This window comes from Geotrypetes seraphini, chromosome 7 (assembly GCF_902459505.1).
Source record: "Geotrypetes seraphini chromosome 7, aGeoSer1.1, whole genome shotgun sequence".
Lineage (NCBI taxonomy): Eukaryota > Metazoa > Chordata > Amphibia > Gymnophiona > Dermophiidae > Geotrypetes > Geotrypetes seraphini.
In genome coordinates this window covers 190601493-190615051 of record NC_047090.1, presented here as the reverse complement: position 1 = coordinate 190615051, position 13559 = coordinate 190601493, and the positions used below count along the sequence as shown (strand labels likewise).

Below are 13559 nucleotides of genomic sequence, written 5' to 3'. Positions count from 1 at the left end.
TCTCTCTCCTCTCCTTCCCTCTCCCACACCTCTCTTCTGCAATCCCTTTCTTCCCTCATTTTCCTTTTCAATTTATTTTCTGCATCCATCTAGATTACGTTCTTACTACCCTCTCATCAATTTCCTTTTTTACTGTCTACCTACAGCTCGCCACCTCTTTCCCTCACCCCCTCCAGTATTTCCCTAACTCAATCCTTTTCCCCCATCATGTGCCCTCCTTTTATTTATCCCCTCCTTCCATCATGTGCTCTCTTTCTCTACCCCTTCCATCTAGTACCTTCTCCTCTCTCTGTCCACTTCCATCGTCTGCTCCCCTCTTTCTCTCTTCCCATTTCCATCCAGCATAGGCTCCCCCTCTACCCGCCACACTACCATCTAATGTCTGCCCTTTCTCTCTCCATCCACCCCTCTTCAATCAGCATCTGCCCCCTTTCTTTCCCTCCGATCCAATTCCATCCAGTATCCTTCCCCCTTATGTCTCTCTCCCCTTTCCCTGTACATCAATTCTATCAGCACTACCCTTCCATACCACCCTGCCCCCTTTCTCTCCCTGTACCACTCTTTCATTCCAGCAATCCTGCTCCTTTCTCGCGATGACTGTAGTTGCCGACTGCCGGTCCACCCCACTCCGACGTACTAGCTCTGGAGCAGAGTCGGCAGCCACGTGCTGGAAGGTCCCACGATAACTCCAGGCTTTGCTCCGGAAGAAGTATGTTACGTCGGAGGGGGTTGACCCGGCAGACACAGGGAGTTGCGGCAAGGACCCGCGATGACTGCGTCTGCCGGGTCCACCCCAGATAACTTACTTCTTCCGGAGCAAAGCCGGCAGATGAGTCATCGGGGGACCTTCCTGCACCTCAGCGCAGCTGCCGACTCTGCTCTAGAGCAGTGTTTTTCAACCTTTTTACACCCGTGGACCGGCAGGAATAAAATAATTATTTTGTGGACTGGCAAACTACTAAGACTGAAATTTAAAAAACACATTTCCGCCTCGTCTCCGCAAGCTCAGTTCCCGCAAACCATCTGATCCCATCCGCACAAGTCTCAGTTATGATTTTATATTGAACATATTTTATTAAAGTATAAAAAGAAACAATATCCTGTACATATATCCCCTCTACTATCAAGAAAACTGAACAAGCCAAATTATTACAGAATGCTACACAGAAATATCATGCTAACAAAATACTGCAGTCACACATGACAGGAATAGTGTTAGGGGAGTGCAACTAGGGCAACTGCCCCCTGGTCCGAGAGAGCCCTAAGCCAGCTAGAAGCTAAAGAAGCACTGCCTGGGCTTTGCAGTCCCAAGTTATGTCTCTAGCAGAATATATATTTCAAATCGAATATATTCTAATGACAAAATAGAAATAAAGTAATTTTTTTTTTTTTTTACCTTTTGTTGTCTCTGGTTTCTGCTTTTATCTTCTTTTCACTCTTTTCCTTCCAGCGTCTGCCCTGTCTCTTCAGTCCAGCATCTGCCCGTTCCATCCACTGTCTACCCCTTCCAGAAACTGTCTGTCTTCCCCTGCCATCTCTCCTCTAGACTCCGCTCCTTTGGTCTGGCATCCATCATTTTCCCTCTGTTCCCTCATGGTCTGGCATCTTTCTCCTTTCATCTCTTTTTCCCTCCCCCCTGTGGTTTTTAGCATCCCTCTCTTCTCATTTCCTCCGCTCAGATCTGATATCTCTGTCTCCTTCCCCGTTCTCTGGCATCTCTCTCTCTTCCCTTCTCTGGTCTTCCTTCTTTATTTTCTGCCTCCGTCTAAATTAAATTCTTTCTTACTATGCAGTCCTCAGTTTCCCTCTTTTCACTATGTCTACCCACAACATGCCACCCCCTTCCTTCACCCCTCCACTATCTCACTAACTCTATCTTCTTCCCCCATCCAGCATATGTCCTTTTTCTTTATCCCTCCTTCCATCTAGTATATGTTCTCTTTCTCCACTTCCATTCAGCATTTGCTCTCCCTTCTCCCCACTTCCATCATCTGCCCTCTTCTCTCTCCTCACTTCCATCATCTGCCCCTTCAAGTCAAGTCAAGTTTATTGTATATTTGATTAATCGCTCACTCAAATTTCTAAGCGATGCACATATCATTAAAATTGTATACAATTAAAAGGGCATCAACACAGACAGATTAAACATACTGTACATGCATAACATAAGGACTAAGTACGAATACGTTAAAACGAAAGGAAAGGATGGGTAAGAACTACATATTGCTGATAGAAAAGAGAACAATCATGGTAAAAAACAATAGGGAGGGAATAAACAATGAACCTTAAAGAGGTTATAAAGATGAAATGGAACTCCCAATTAGGCTGTTTTAGGTATTAAAGGCATCCTTCTCCCCGCTTCCATCATCTGCCCCTTCTCTCAATCTCTCCATCTACCACAGGCCCATCTTTCTCCCTTCCTCACCTTTCCGATTTTGGCAACAAGATCAGCAACGCCCCCCCCCCCCCTCCCCGCGATGACACTTAAGATCGGCAATGGGCCTCCTTCTACCCCTGCATCAACAGAACTTCAGATTGGCAACGCGGTGCTCAGTCAAAAGCGGAAACAGGAAGCTGAGTCAGAGGGAAGCTTTTGAAGTGAGCACTAGAGAATGACACAGGGAAAAACTCTGTCCCCGTCACTGCACCGTCCCCTTCACCGCTCTATCACCGCCATTCCCTTCACCGCCCCGTCACCGTCCCCACAGCATCCATATAAGCCTCAGTACTGCAATATTTAGCTTATTCCTTCCTTATAAATCAAAGTTCTGGCTGTTGAACTGGAGAAAGAGATGTTCAGCTGGCAGGGCTTTGTTTATAAATTTTTATCAACACAACTAATATATTACTTTATCCTGAAGCAAAAAGAAAAAAATAGAATTTTTTTTCTACCTTTGTTGTCTGGTTTCTGCTTTCCTCATCTTCTCATTCAATTCCTTCCATCCACTGTCTCTCTTCTCTCTGTATCTTCCATTTGTTCTGTTACTGTGCCTCTCCCTTTCTCCCCCCCTTCCAAATTGGTCTGGCACCCATCTTCTTCCCTTCTCTCCCCCCCCAAATAGTCTGGCATCTCTGTCTTCTTCCCTTCCAGCATCTTCTCCCTACTCTTTGTTCCCCATTTCTCTTCAGCGTCTTCTCCCCCTCTGTCTTCCCCATGTGCTTTCAGCGTCCTTCTTCCCCTCTGTCTTCCCCATGTGCTTTCAGCATTCTTCTCCCCCTCTGTCTTCCCCATTTCTTCAGTGTCCTTCTCCCCCTCTGTCTTCCCCATGTGCTTTCAGCATCCTTTTCCCCCCTCTGTCTTCCCCATGTGCTTTCAGCATCTTTCTCCCCCTCTGTCTTCCCCATGTGCTTTCAGCATCCTTATCCCTCCTCTGTCTTCCCCATGTGCTTTCAGCGTCCTTCTCCCCCTCTGTCTTCTCCATGTGCTTTCAGCGTCCTTCTCCCCCCTCTGTTTTACCCATTCCCCTTCAGCATCTTTTCTTCTCCGCCGCACTCAGCTGACCGGAAGTCTTCCCGATGTCAGCGCTGATGTCGGAGGAAGGGAGGGCTTTACTTAAGCCCTCCCTCCGACGTCAGCGCTGACATCGGGAAGACTTCCATTTGGCTGTGTGCTGCAGCAGGACAGGTAAGGAGAAGGAGACTAGCCTCGCAGCTCGAGTGCCATCCAACCCCGCAGGAACCCCGCGACCCTCGGAGGCGTCCCCACGGGATCCCCGCGACCCTAGGGGGCATCCCCACGGAATCCCCGTGACCCTAAGGGGCATCCCCATGGGATCCCCGTGACCCAAAGGTGGAACCCACGGGATCCCCGCGGTTCCCGCGGGATTCCCGTCATCCCCGTTCCCGTGCAGCTCTCTATGGTAGACCACCAGGTAAGGCTTAAGGGGGGGCTTTCAGGGCTTAAAATAGCCCAAAAATTAAATCATGAATTTGGAGGGGGAAGTGTATACATGCGGTGTGTCTCTCAGCTGCTTTCTGTGTGCCTGTGTCATATGTGTCCCAGTTGTCCTCGTACGTGTTGATGGGGCATATGTGTGTGTTTTGTCTTTCTCTCTCAGATTCACTTTTGTACTTATTTCTAGGTCTGATGCGAATCAGCTAACGATGCACAAGTGTTACTTGTTCCTGGTGTTCATGGTGATCATTCTGCCCTCACTTGGTCTGACCAGGTAATGCAAAGGAGTGAGTGACACAGTACTCGAGGGTGTGGAACGCCCTGCGCTCCCTGAGTGTAACGCACAGAGGGGGGTGTGACACACTGTTCTCTTTCCTCAGCCTCGACCTTTTCTTCCGGTGGCTCTTTGATACTCACTTCCTGGATGAAGCCGACATCAAGTTTCAGTGAGTATTGGTCTTGCCTGCCTTGCTGCTTAGATTAATGTTCAGGGCCTGGCAAGGGACTCTGCACCAGGACCCTGTCTGTACAGCACTCAGGGGCCGAGTTTCAAAATGCTGCTGGAGTTAACACCGGGTTTGTACGCAGGTTAGATAGGGTGGCGTGTTCAAAAGAAGAAAAAGAAAAGTTTCTTGTGTGCATTTAGTATGGGAAACTTTTTGCCAGGTCTTTTTGTCATCTTTCTTTGGCACTAATTAAATTGGAATATTTTTTTTTAATGTTTAAATCTGTTTAATTTCACATCAAAGATCAAAAACACTTTGATACAGGAAACTAAATATACTCAAGAAATTATTATCAAATCACAAATTCCCAGTACAATGATCATAGTCCACATTGGGAGAGAGTAAAGCCATACACAATCAAGGGGAGTTGAATTAAAGGAAAATTATACTCGGTCATATTAACATATGCCTCAAAAATACAGGGTTCTTTTGGTTAATTACATTAAGGCCTAAGTTGGAATTATAGAGGGGTCGGGAGCCTTAATGGCAGCCTTTCCTTCCAAGAAAAATTGCAATTGTTCTGGGTCATAAAAGATATACTCATTTGCTTGATAGGTAAAACAGCATTTACAAGGAAACCTGAGTTGAAAGGTCGCTCCCAAGGCCAAAACTGACTGATGAAATGTCAGAAATTTTTTGCGTCTAAGCTGCGTCCACTTTGAAACATCAGGAAAAATTGCAATTTTGTGATTGAAGAATTCAACACTTTCAGTTCTATAAAAGGCGAAGAAGAGCTTCTTTATCTTGTAAGAAAGCGAAAGTCACTAACAAAGTAGCTCTCGCTGAAATTTCAATCCGTGAGGATTCCAACATCCCAGTGAGGTCTAGTTCTCCGGAATGAGTAGTTGACTTATCCTTATCCTCTTCGACTATATTAAGATAGTATAATTTTTGCAATGGTGGCATATTGGTCTCTGAAAATTTTAGAATTGAAGTCAGAAAAGAATGAAAAAGTTCTCTAGGAGATAATATTCTGGATACAGGAAAATTAAGAAATCTCAGGTTCAAATTTCTATTGGCATTTTCTAAATTTTCAATTTTCCTGATCAATAATTTTTATCTGTCATTTGAGTGCTGAAACAAGGCTGCCCTGTGAACTTCTAAAAGCTAAGTTACTCAGCATTTCATATTCTGCTCTTTTCACTGGTTTTCAGCATTATATCTGCTTAATTTCTCTTCTCCTCCCTGTTTCTTACTAAAAAAAAAAATATAAAAAAGCACAAAAAAATAAATCCTTCTCTTTCCTCTGTTAAATCTTATTTCCTCTTCCTGCATTTTTGTTTAAAATACTGTGTTTTAGGTGGTATAGAGCCTATATTTCTGGTGCCTGTGGCTCAGGGTGACTAAAGTAGGGAAAATCCTGTTATAAATCCTGTGTTTTAGGGTAGCACTGATAGAACCTGCAGTTTTGTTTAAAATACTGTGTTTTAGGTGGTATAGAGCCTATATTTCTGCCTTACTTGTAGTCTTACTTATAGTCCCACCAACCCCAGGGACCACTATTCATATATAGAGACCCATATAATCAGGACTACTCAAATCAAGTCACTTCACAACCAATCAAGATGACCTTTATTCTATGCAATCACTGTGGTGCTTTAATTCCAAGACATACTATTTGGAGGCTTAAGGCTTGCCCCATCTGTCTTCAACTTGCCAGTATTAAGGAGGAGCTCTGCAAACTTAAACAGGAATTGAATACAATTAAAGCAGCTTCCATCACTCCACAAAATCATACCAACTTACCACCTTTACCTCAAAGAATAAAACAGCCCAGGAATAAATGGGTCACAGTAGGCTCAGGAAGACTGCGACATGTAACACAGAAACATCCACCTTCACTAATATTACCTCTACAGAATTCCTTCGCTCCACTAGTGCACTGTGATACTCAGGAAAACAGAAGGGAGGTGGGACTGGAACCAATGAAGGTAACTCAAGAGAACAAGAGCACCCTAAGTACAAATAAAAAAGCCAAAAACAGAAAACTATTACTGTTGGGGGATTCCATCATCAAAGGCATTAACCTTGGAACACAGGGCGAGGAGACCAAAATAGTGAAATGTCTTCCAGGATCCTCAGCTACCAGGAGTTCCAGGCAAAGGAAGAAACTAAGGATTTTAACACTGATGTTGTTATCCATCTGGGAACAAATGACCTGGCCAACAACTCCACACTTGCAGCACAGAAAGCTTTTCGGGAGCTTGGTGAGGGCGTGAAACCTTTTGTAAAGACTTTAGCTTTTTCTGAAATACTGCCTGCATATGGAAAGGGAGAGCAAAGAGTGAAAAACACAGAGGACTTTAATAGATGGCTCAAAGCCTGGTGTCATCAAGAAGGCTTCAGGTACATAGGAGGATGGGGAAATACATGGAAGGACAAGAAGCTATATTGCACTGATGGGCTACATATTACTACAGCAGGAAAAAGAAACCTTGCAGAGAAATTTAGACAATATTTTTCCAGGCATTTAAACTAGAAGGTGGGGGTGGTGTATGTACGAAGGACAATTATAGAGACCACCCCCGGCAAAAGAAAAGATGTGATAGTAGTAAAGGCTGCAACATAAGCAATATCAGCAACTCATTTCTTAGTATTGCAACGGAAAGTGAAACGACACAAAAATCCATACGAAAAAGGAGATTATCGCTGAAAAATAGCTGGAAAGCGATGACCACAAATGCTCGCAGTCTAAGCAACAAAGTTCATGATCTGCAAGCCCTGATATTAGAGGCAGATCTAGATATTGTTGCTATCACAGAGACATGGTTCAGTGAATCACATGGATGGGATGCAAACATACCAGGATATAATCTTTTTAGGAAGGACAGAGATGGTCATAAAGGTGGAGGAGTAGCTCTCTATGTAAAGATCAATATCCAAGCGACCAAAATGCAAGGGACCTGGGGAGAGGAAGAAGCGATATGGATTGCTCTGAAAAGAGAAGATGGAACTTCTATCTACGTGGGTGTAGTCTACAGACCTCCGACTCAATCGCAGCAAATTGATAAGGATCTGATTGTGGATATCCGAAAGTTTGGAAGGAAAGAGGAGGTTCTGCTGTTGGGAGATTTCAACCTGCCGGATGCGGACTGGAATGTTCCGTCTGTGGAATCGGAAAGAAGTAGGGAGATTGTGGATGCCTTTCAAGAGGCTCTGCTCAGACAAATGGTGACGGAACCCACAAGGGAAAAAGCGATATTGGATCTGGTCCTCACAAATGGAGAGAGTATCTCTAATGTTCGAGTGGGTGCTCACCTGGGTAGTAGCGATCATCAAACGGTTTGGTTTGATATAACGGCTAAAGTGGAGAGCGGCCGCACGATACTTAAAGTCCTAGATTTCAAACGTACGGACTTTAATGCAATGGGAAAGTACCTGAAGAAAGAGCTGTTAGGATGGGAGGACATAAGAGAAGTGGAAAGACAGTGGTCTAAGCTGAAAGGAGCGATAAAAATGGCTACGGACCTTTATGTGAAGAAAATCAATAAAAACAAGAGAAAAAGGAAGCCGATATGGTTCTCCAACCTAGTGGCTGAGAAAATAAAGGCGAAAGAGTTGGCGTTCATGAAATATAAAAAAACCCAAGAAGAGGAGATCAGAAAGGACTACAGGGTGAAACTGAAAGAAGCCAAGAGAGAGATATGTTTGGTGAAGGCACAGGCGGAAGAACAAATGGCTAAAAATGTAAAAAAGGGAGATAAAAATTTTTTCAGATATATTAGTGAAAGGAGGAACATAAAAAATGGAATTGCTAGGCTAAAAGATGCTGGGAACAAATATGTGGAGAGTGATGAGGAGAAAGCAAATGTGCTAAACAAATACTTCTGTTCTGTGTTCACAGAAGAAAATCCTGGAGAAGGACCGAGATTGTCTGGCAAAGTTACACGAGAAAATGGAGTAGATTCTGCGCCGTTCACGGAGGAGGGTGTTTATGAGCAACTTGAAAAACTGAAGGTGGACAAAGCGATGGGACCAGACGGGATCCATCCCAGGATACTAAGGGAGCTCAGAGAGGTTCTGGCGAGTCCTATTAAAGACTTGTTCAACAAATCTCTGGAGACCGGAATGATTCCTGGGGATTGGAGGAGAGCGGATGTGGTCCCTATTCATAAAAGTGGTCACAGGGATGAAGCAGGAAACTACAGGCCGGTGAGCCTCACTTCAGTTGTTGGAAAAATAATGGAAGTGTTGCTGAAAGAAAGGATAGTGTATTTCCTTGAATCTAATGGGTTACAGGATCCGAGGCAACATGGCTTTACAAAAGGTAAATCGTGCCAAACGAACCTGATTGAATTTTTTGATTGGGTGACCAGAGAGCTGTATCGAGGACATATGCTAGATGTAATTTACTTGGATTTCAGCAAAGCCTTTGATACAGTTCCTCATAGGAGGCTGTTGAACAAACTTGAAGGGCTGAAGTTAGGACCCAAAGTGGTGAACTGGGTCAGAAACTGGCTGTCGGACAGACGCCAGAGGGTGGTGGTTAATGGAAGTCGCTCGAAGGAAGGAAAGGTGACTAGTGGAGTCCCTCAGGGTTCGGTGCTGGGGCCAATCCTGTTCAATATGTATGTAAGTGACATTGCTGAAGGGTTAGAAGGAAAAGTGTGCTTTTTTGCAGATGATACCAAGATTTAAGAACATAAGAACATAAGCAGTGCCTCCGCCGGGTCAGACCATAGGTCCATCCTGCCCGGCAGTCCGCTCCCGCGGCGGCCCAAACAGGTCACGACCTGTCTGAATCACCAGAAGGGGCTCCCTTGCCACCTTGGTTTCTCATTGAAGTCCTATCTTCCCATCGAAGTCCTAACCCTCCGGTCTTGCACATGCACGACCTGGTTGGGTTTCTATACTTATTACCTGGTTAGCTTTCTATACTTGTGTTACATTCCAGCTCCTCCCTCAGTATCCCACGATCCCTTTATCCCTCAGGAATCCGTCCAATTGCTGTTTGAATCCCTGTACCGTACTCTGCCTGATCACTTCCTCCGGTAGCGCATTCCAAGTGTCCACGACCCTTTGGGTGAAAAAAAAACTTCCTTGCATTTGTTTTGAACCTATCTCCCTTCAGTTTCTCCGAATGCCCCCTCGTACTTGTTGTCCCCTTCAGTCTGAAGAATCTGTCCCTATCCACCCTCTCTATGCCCCTCATGATCTTGAAGGTCTCTATCATATCTCCCCTGAGCCTCCTTTTTTCCTTTTTTTGTAACAGAGTAGACACCGAAGAGGGAGTGGAAAATATGAAAAAGGATCTGCAAAAGTTAGAGGAATGGTCTAATGCCTGGCAACTAAAATTCAATGCAAAGAAATGCAGAGTAATGCATTTGGGGATTAATAATAGGAAGGAACCGTATATGCTGGGAGGAGAGAAGCTGATATGCACGGACGGGGAGAGGGACCTTGGGGTGATAGTGTCCGAAGATCTAAAGGCGAAAAAACAGTGAAAAAGGCAGTGGCTGCTGCCAGAAGGATTCTGGGCTGTATAAAGAGAGGTGTAGTCAGTAGAAGGAAGAAGGTGTTGATGCCCCTGTACAGGTCATTGGTGAGGCCCCACTTGGAGTATTGTGTTCAGTTTTGGAGACCGTATCTGGCGAAAGACGTAAGAAGACTTGAGGCGGTCCAGAGGAGGGCGACGAAAATGATAGGAGGCTTGCGCCAGAAGACGTATGAGGAGAGACTGGAAGCCCTGAATATGTATACCCTAGAGGAAAGGAGAGACAGGGGAGATATGATTCAGACGTTCAAATACTTAAAAGGTATTAATGTAGAACAAAATCTTTTCCAGAGAAAGGAAAATGGTAAAACCAGAGGACATAATTTGAGGTTGAGGGGTGGTAGATTCAGGGGCAATGTTAGGAAATTCTACTTTACGGAGAGGGTGGTGGATGCCTGGAATGCGCTCCCGAGAGAGGTGGTGGAGAGGAAAACTGTGACTGAGTTCAAAGAAGCGTGGGATGAACACAGAAGATTTAGAATCAGAAAATAATATTAAAGATTGAACTAGGCCAGTTACTGGGCAGACTTGTACGGTCTGCGTCTGTGTATGGCCGTTTGGTGGAGGATGGGCAGGGGAGGGCTTCAATGGCTGGGAGGGTGTAGATGGGCTGGAGTAAGTCTTAACAGAGATTTCGGCAGTTGGAACCCAAGCATAGTACCAGGTAAAGCTTTGGATTCTTGCCCAGAAATAGCTAAGAAGAAAAAAAAAAAATAATAAAATTAAAAAAAAAATTTAAATTGAATCAGGTTGGGCAGACTGGATGGACCATTCGGGTCTTAATCTGCCGTCATCTACTATGTTACTATGTTACTATGAGATTCAAATAAAATGTTGATATGTGTGGAAGGGGAGGGGGGAGGGGGGATAATATAAGATTTAATATTATATGAAGTATACAAGTGAATTGTATGAATATTGAATGATTATTGTATACTTGTTATGAGATATGAAAATCAATAAAGAATTGAGAAAAAAAAAAAAAGAAGCAGTAGAGAATAAGTGAGTAGATAAAACGAGATATATTTGGCTATAATGGAGGCAGTGCATGCAAATCTGCCTCGTACATATTCATTGAGGACTGGCTTGTTATCGGAGCTGGGTAAGGCAGCCACCCTGTAATGTATTTTTGGATTCACAGGTGTGTGTTCCTTCCTGACAATGGTGCGTTCTTCGTGAATTATGTCATTACGGCCAGTCTGATTGGGACAGCCATGGAGCTCCTGCGTATCCCTGGACTGATGGTGTATGCCGCACGCCTGTGTTTTGCCAAGTCTGAGCCTGAACGCCTCCACATCAAGCGGGTACAAGGGGTCTGGAGTGTGTAAAAGGGAACACAGCAGGGTGGATTTTTCAGTATCCAAATAAGCACTTTATTTCAATAAATGGTGGAAAGATGAATTCAGTAAAGGCCCTCAGACCTTCCTCCCCCCTCCACTTCAATTTCACAGCGCCTAGTATTAATTTTGCTGATGCCTGAGGGGAGATGTGAACAAAGGCATTAACGTAGAACAAAATCTTTTCCAGAGAAGGGAAAATGGTAAAACCAGAGGGCATAATTTGAGGTTGGGGGGTGGTAGATTCAAGAGTAATGTTAGGAAATTCTACTTTACGGAGAGGGTAGTTGATGCATGGAATATGCTCCCAGGGAAGGTGGTGGAGAAGAAAACGGTGACAGAGTTCAAACAAGCGTAGGATGAACACAGAAGATCTAGAATCAGAAAATGACGGGTATACATTGAAGGAACTAAGGCCAGTACTGGGCAGACTTGCACGGCTTGTGTCCCGTATATGGACATTCAGTTGAGGACGGGCTGGGGAGGGTTTCGATGGCTGGAGTGATTAAGGTGGGCTGGAGTGAGCTTTGATGGAGACTCCAGTAGACGGAACCTAAGCACACTAGCAGGCAGGGATCTGGGTTTCTGGGCCAGAAATATCTAAGAAAAAGGACCATTTAAACTAAATTAATTTATGGAGCATGTATGGTTGGGCAGACTGGATGGACCATTTGGGTCTTTATCTGCCGTCATTTGCTATGTTACTATGTTCCCTCCAGGATACAAGGCAGGCCCTCTCCATCCTGGGCTGTCTATCTTTTTATAGATCTTCTAATCACCAGGGCCAGATGTAAAAGTACTAGGCAAGAAGGTTGGGACCATATCACAACTTATTGAAGCATGCTGGCTTCTTCCAAAAATCACCTGCTTCCCTCAGAACAAATAGGAAGAAATATTTTTTTTCACTCAGAATAGTTCAGCTCTGAAACTCATTGCCAGAGGATGTGGTAACAACAATTAGTGTAGCTGGGTTTAAAAATGGTTTGGACAAGTTCCCGGAGGAAAAGTCCATACTCTCCTATTGAGAGAAATGTGGAGGAGGCTGCTGCTTGCCCTGGGATTGGTAGCACTATTTGGATTTCTGCCAGGGACTTGTGATCTGGATTAATCACTGTTGGACTATTGATCTGACCCACTGTGACTTTCCTATGTACTCATCCTCAGGTATTCCCTCTTTCCCTTCACCTCCGGGTCTGCCAGTACCTAGGGTTGCCAGATTTTACTATAGTAAAATCCGGACCCCTAGGCCCACCCCCACAGGCCTGCCCAATTCCATCTATCCTTGCCCTGTTACACCCTAGTCCCGCCCCCAATCCCACCTCAGCCCCTCCTCCACACATGCGAGGATTTCCTCCTGCCCAACGCGATTTAGAGGAGGCTTTTCAAAACCCGGACAAAGTGCCAGGTTTTGAAAAGCCGTCCTCGAAAAGAAGGACATGTCTGGGAAAATCCGGACCTCTGGTAACCCTGCCACCTCCACAAACTCTGAGACTACGCACCAGCAACGAGGCCTCGCACTGAGCTTCCCCTAAGTTCTTACAACTGCTGCATCTCTGGTGGTTCTGGCAGGTCTGCATGGAGGCATGGATGCGGTGAAAATGCTCCAGTGCCGATTAGAACAGGGTACCAGAGGCTGTTAATCACAGGTTCTGTCCCAGGACCCCATCATTATACAAAGCAGTATAATCAAGTCCAAGCTCCTCCCTCAGCCTCTCGCACACATATCCATGAGCTCTGGGCACGCTCTGTTCATCCTGCCAAAAGACAGAGGAGGAGAAGGAGAGAGATTGCAAAAGTAAGGCACAAGAGCACCCACAAACACACTCCCCTAAGAGACCAAATGAGTTATCTCCCAGCATACAAAGATTAAGGGTCGTTCCTCACTTAAAGAGGGTTAGTTAGGCCTTTGGGAGCTGCCCCCTAACATGCTTTGTTCTCATTGGTTTGGTCTGTCAGGGTTGTTTAATCATGATTATCTGAACAATTTTTCATCCTTGTGCCAAAGGATATCAATGAGCCCCACTATCCTGTAGCTGTAAAAAGTGGCACAATGTTAGTCCATTAAGTCGTTGCTTCTTTTGCCTTGGCTACTCTGTTACCCCCAGTCTCTTCCTACCCCAAGATACTTTTTCCTCCGTTCCTCTGACCATTCCGTTGACAGATTCAATTTCAGGTTCGAGGTCTGAAGGTTCAGGATTGTACCTGTGACTTCAGCATTCCTATTCCTAGTACATTACAATATTAGCACATAAGAATAGCCTTACTGGGTCAAACCAATGGTCCATCAAGCCCAGTAGCCCATTCTCAAGGTGGCCAATCCAGGTCCC

At 44.9% G+C, this 13559-nt stretch overlaps 1 protein-coding gene across 11 annotated transcripts in view; it reads left to right on the top strand.

Moving 5' to 3' along the window:
• The window catches only part of TMEM63C (transmembrane protein 63C), a 140027-nt gene that overhangs the window by 113500 nt on the left and 12968 nt on the right, over positions 1 to 13559 (top strand). For all 11 annotated transcript variants that reach the window (XM_033951573.1, XM_033951569.1, XM_033951570.1 and 8 more), the window contains 3 exons: positions 4083 to 4169; positions 4276 to 4341; positions 11037 to 11199. In XM_033951573.1, the coding sequence (XP_033807464.1) occupies positions 4083 to 4169; positions 4276 to 4341; positions 11037 to 11199 (316 nt within the window). The remainder of the gene's footprint in view (positions 1 to 4082; positions 4170 to 4275; positions 4342 to 11036; positions 11200 to 13559) is intronic.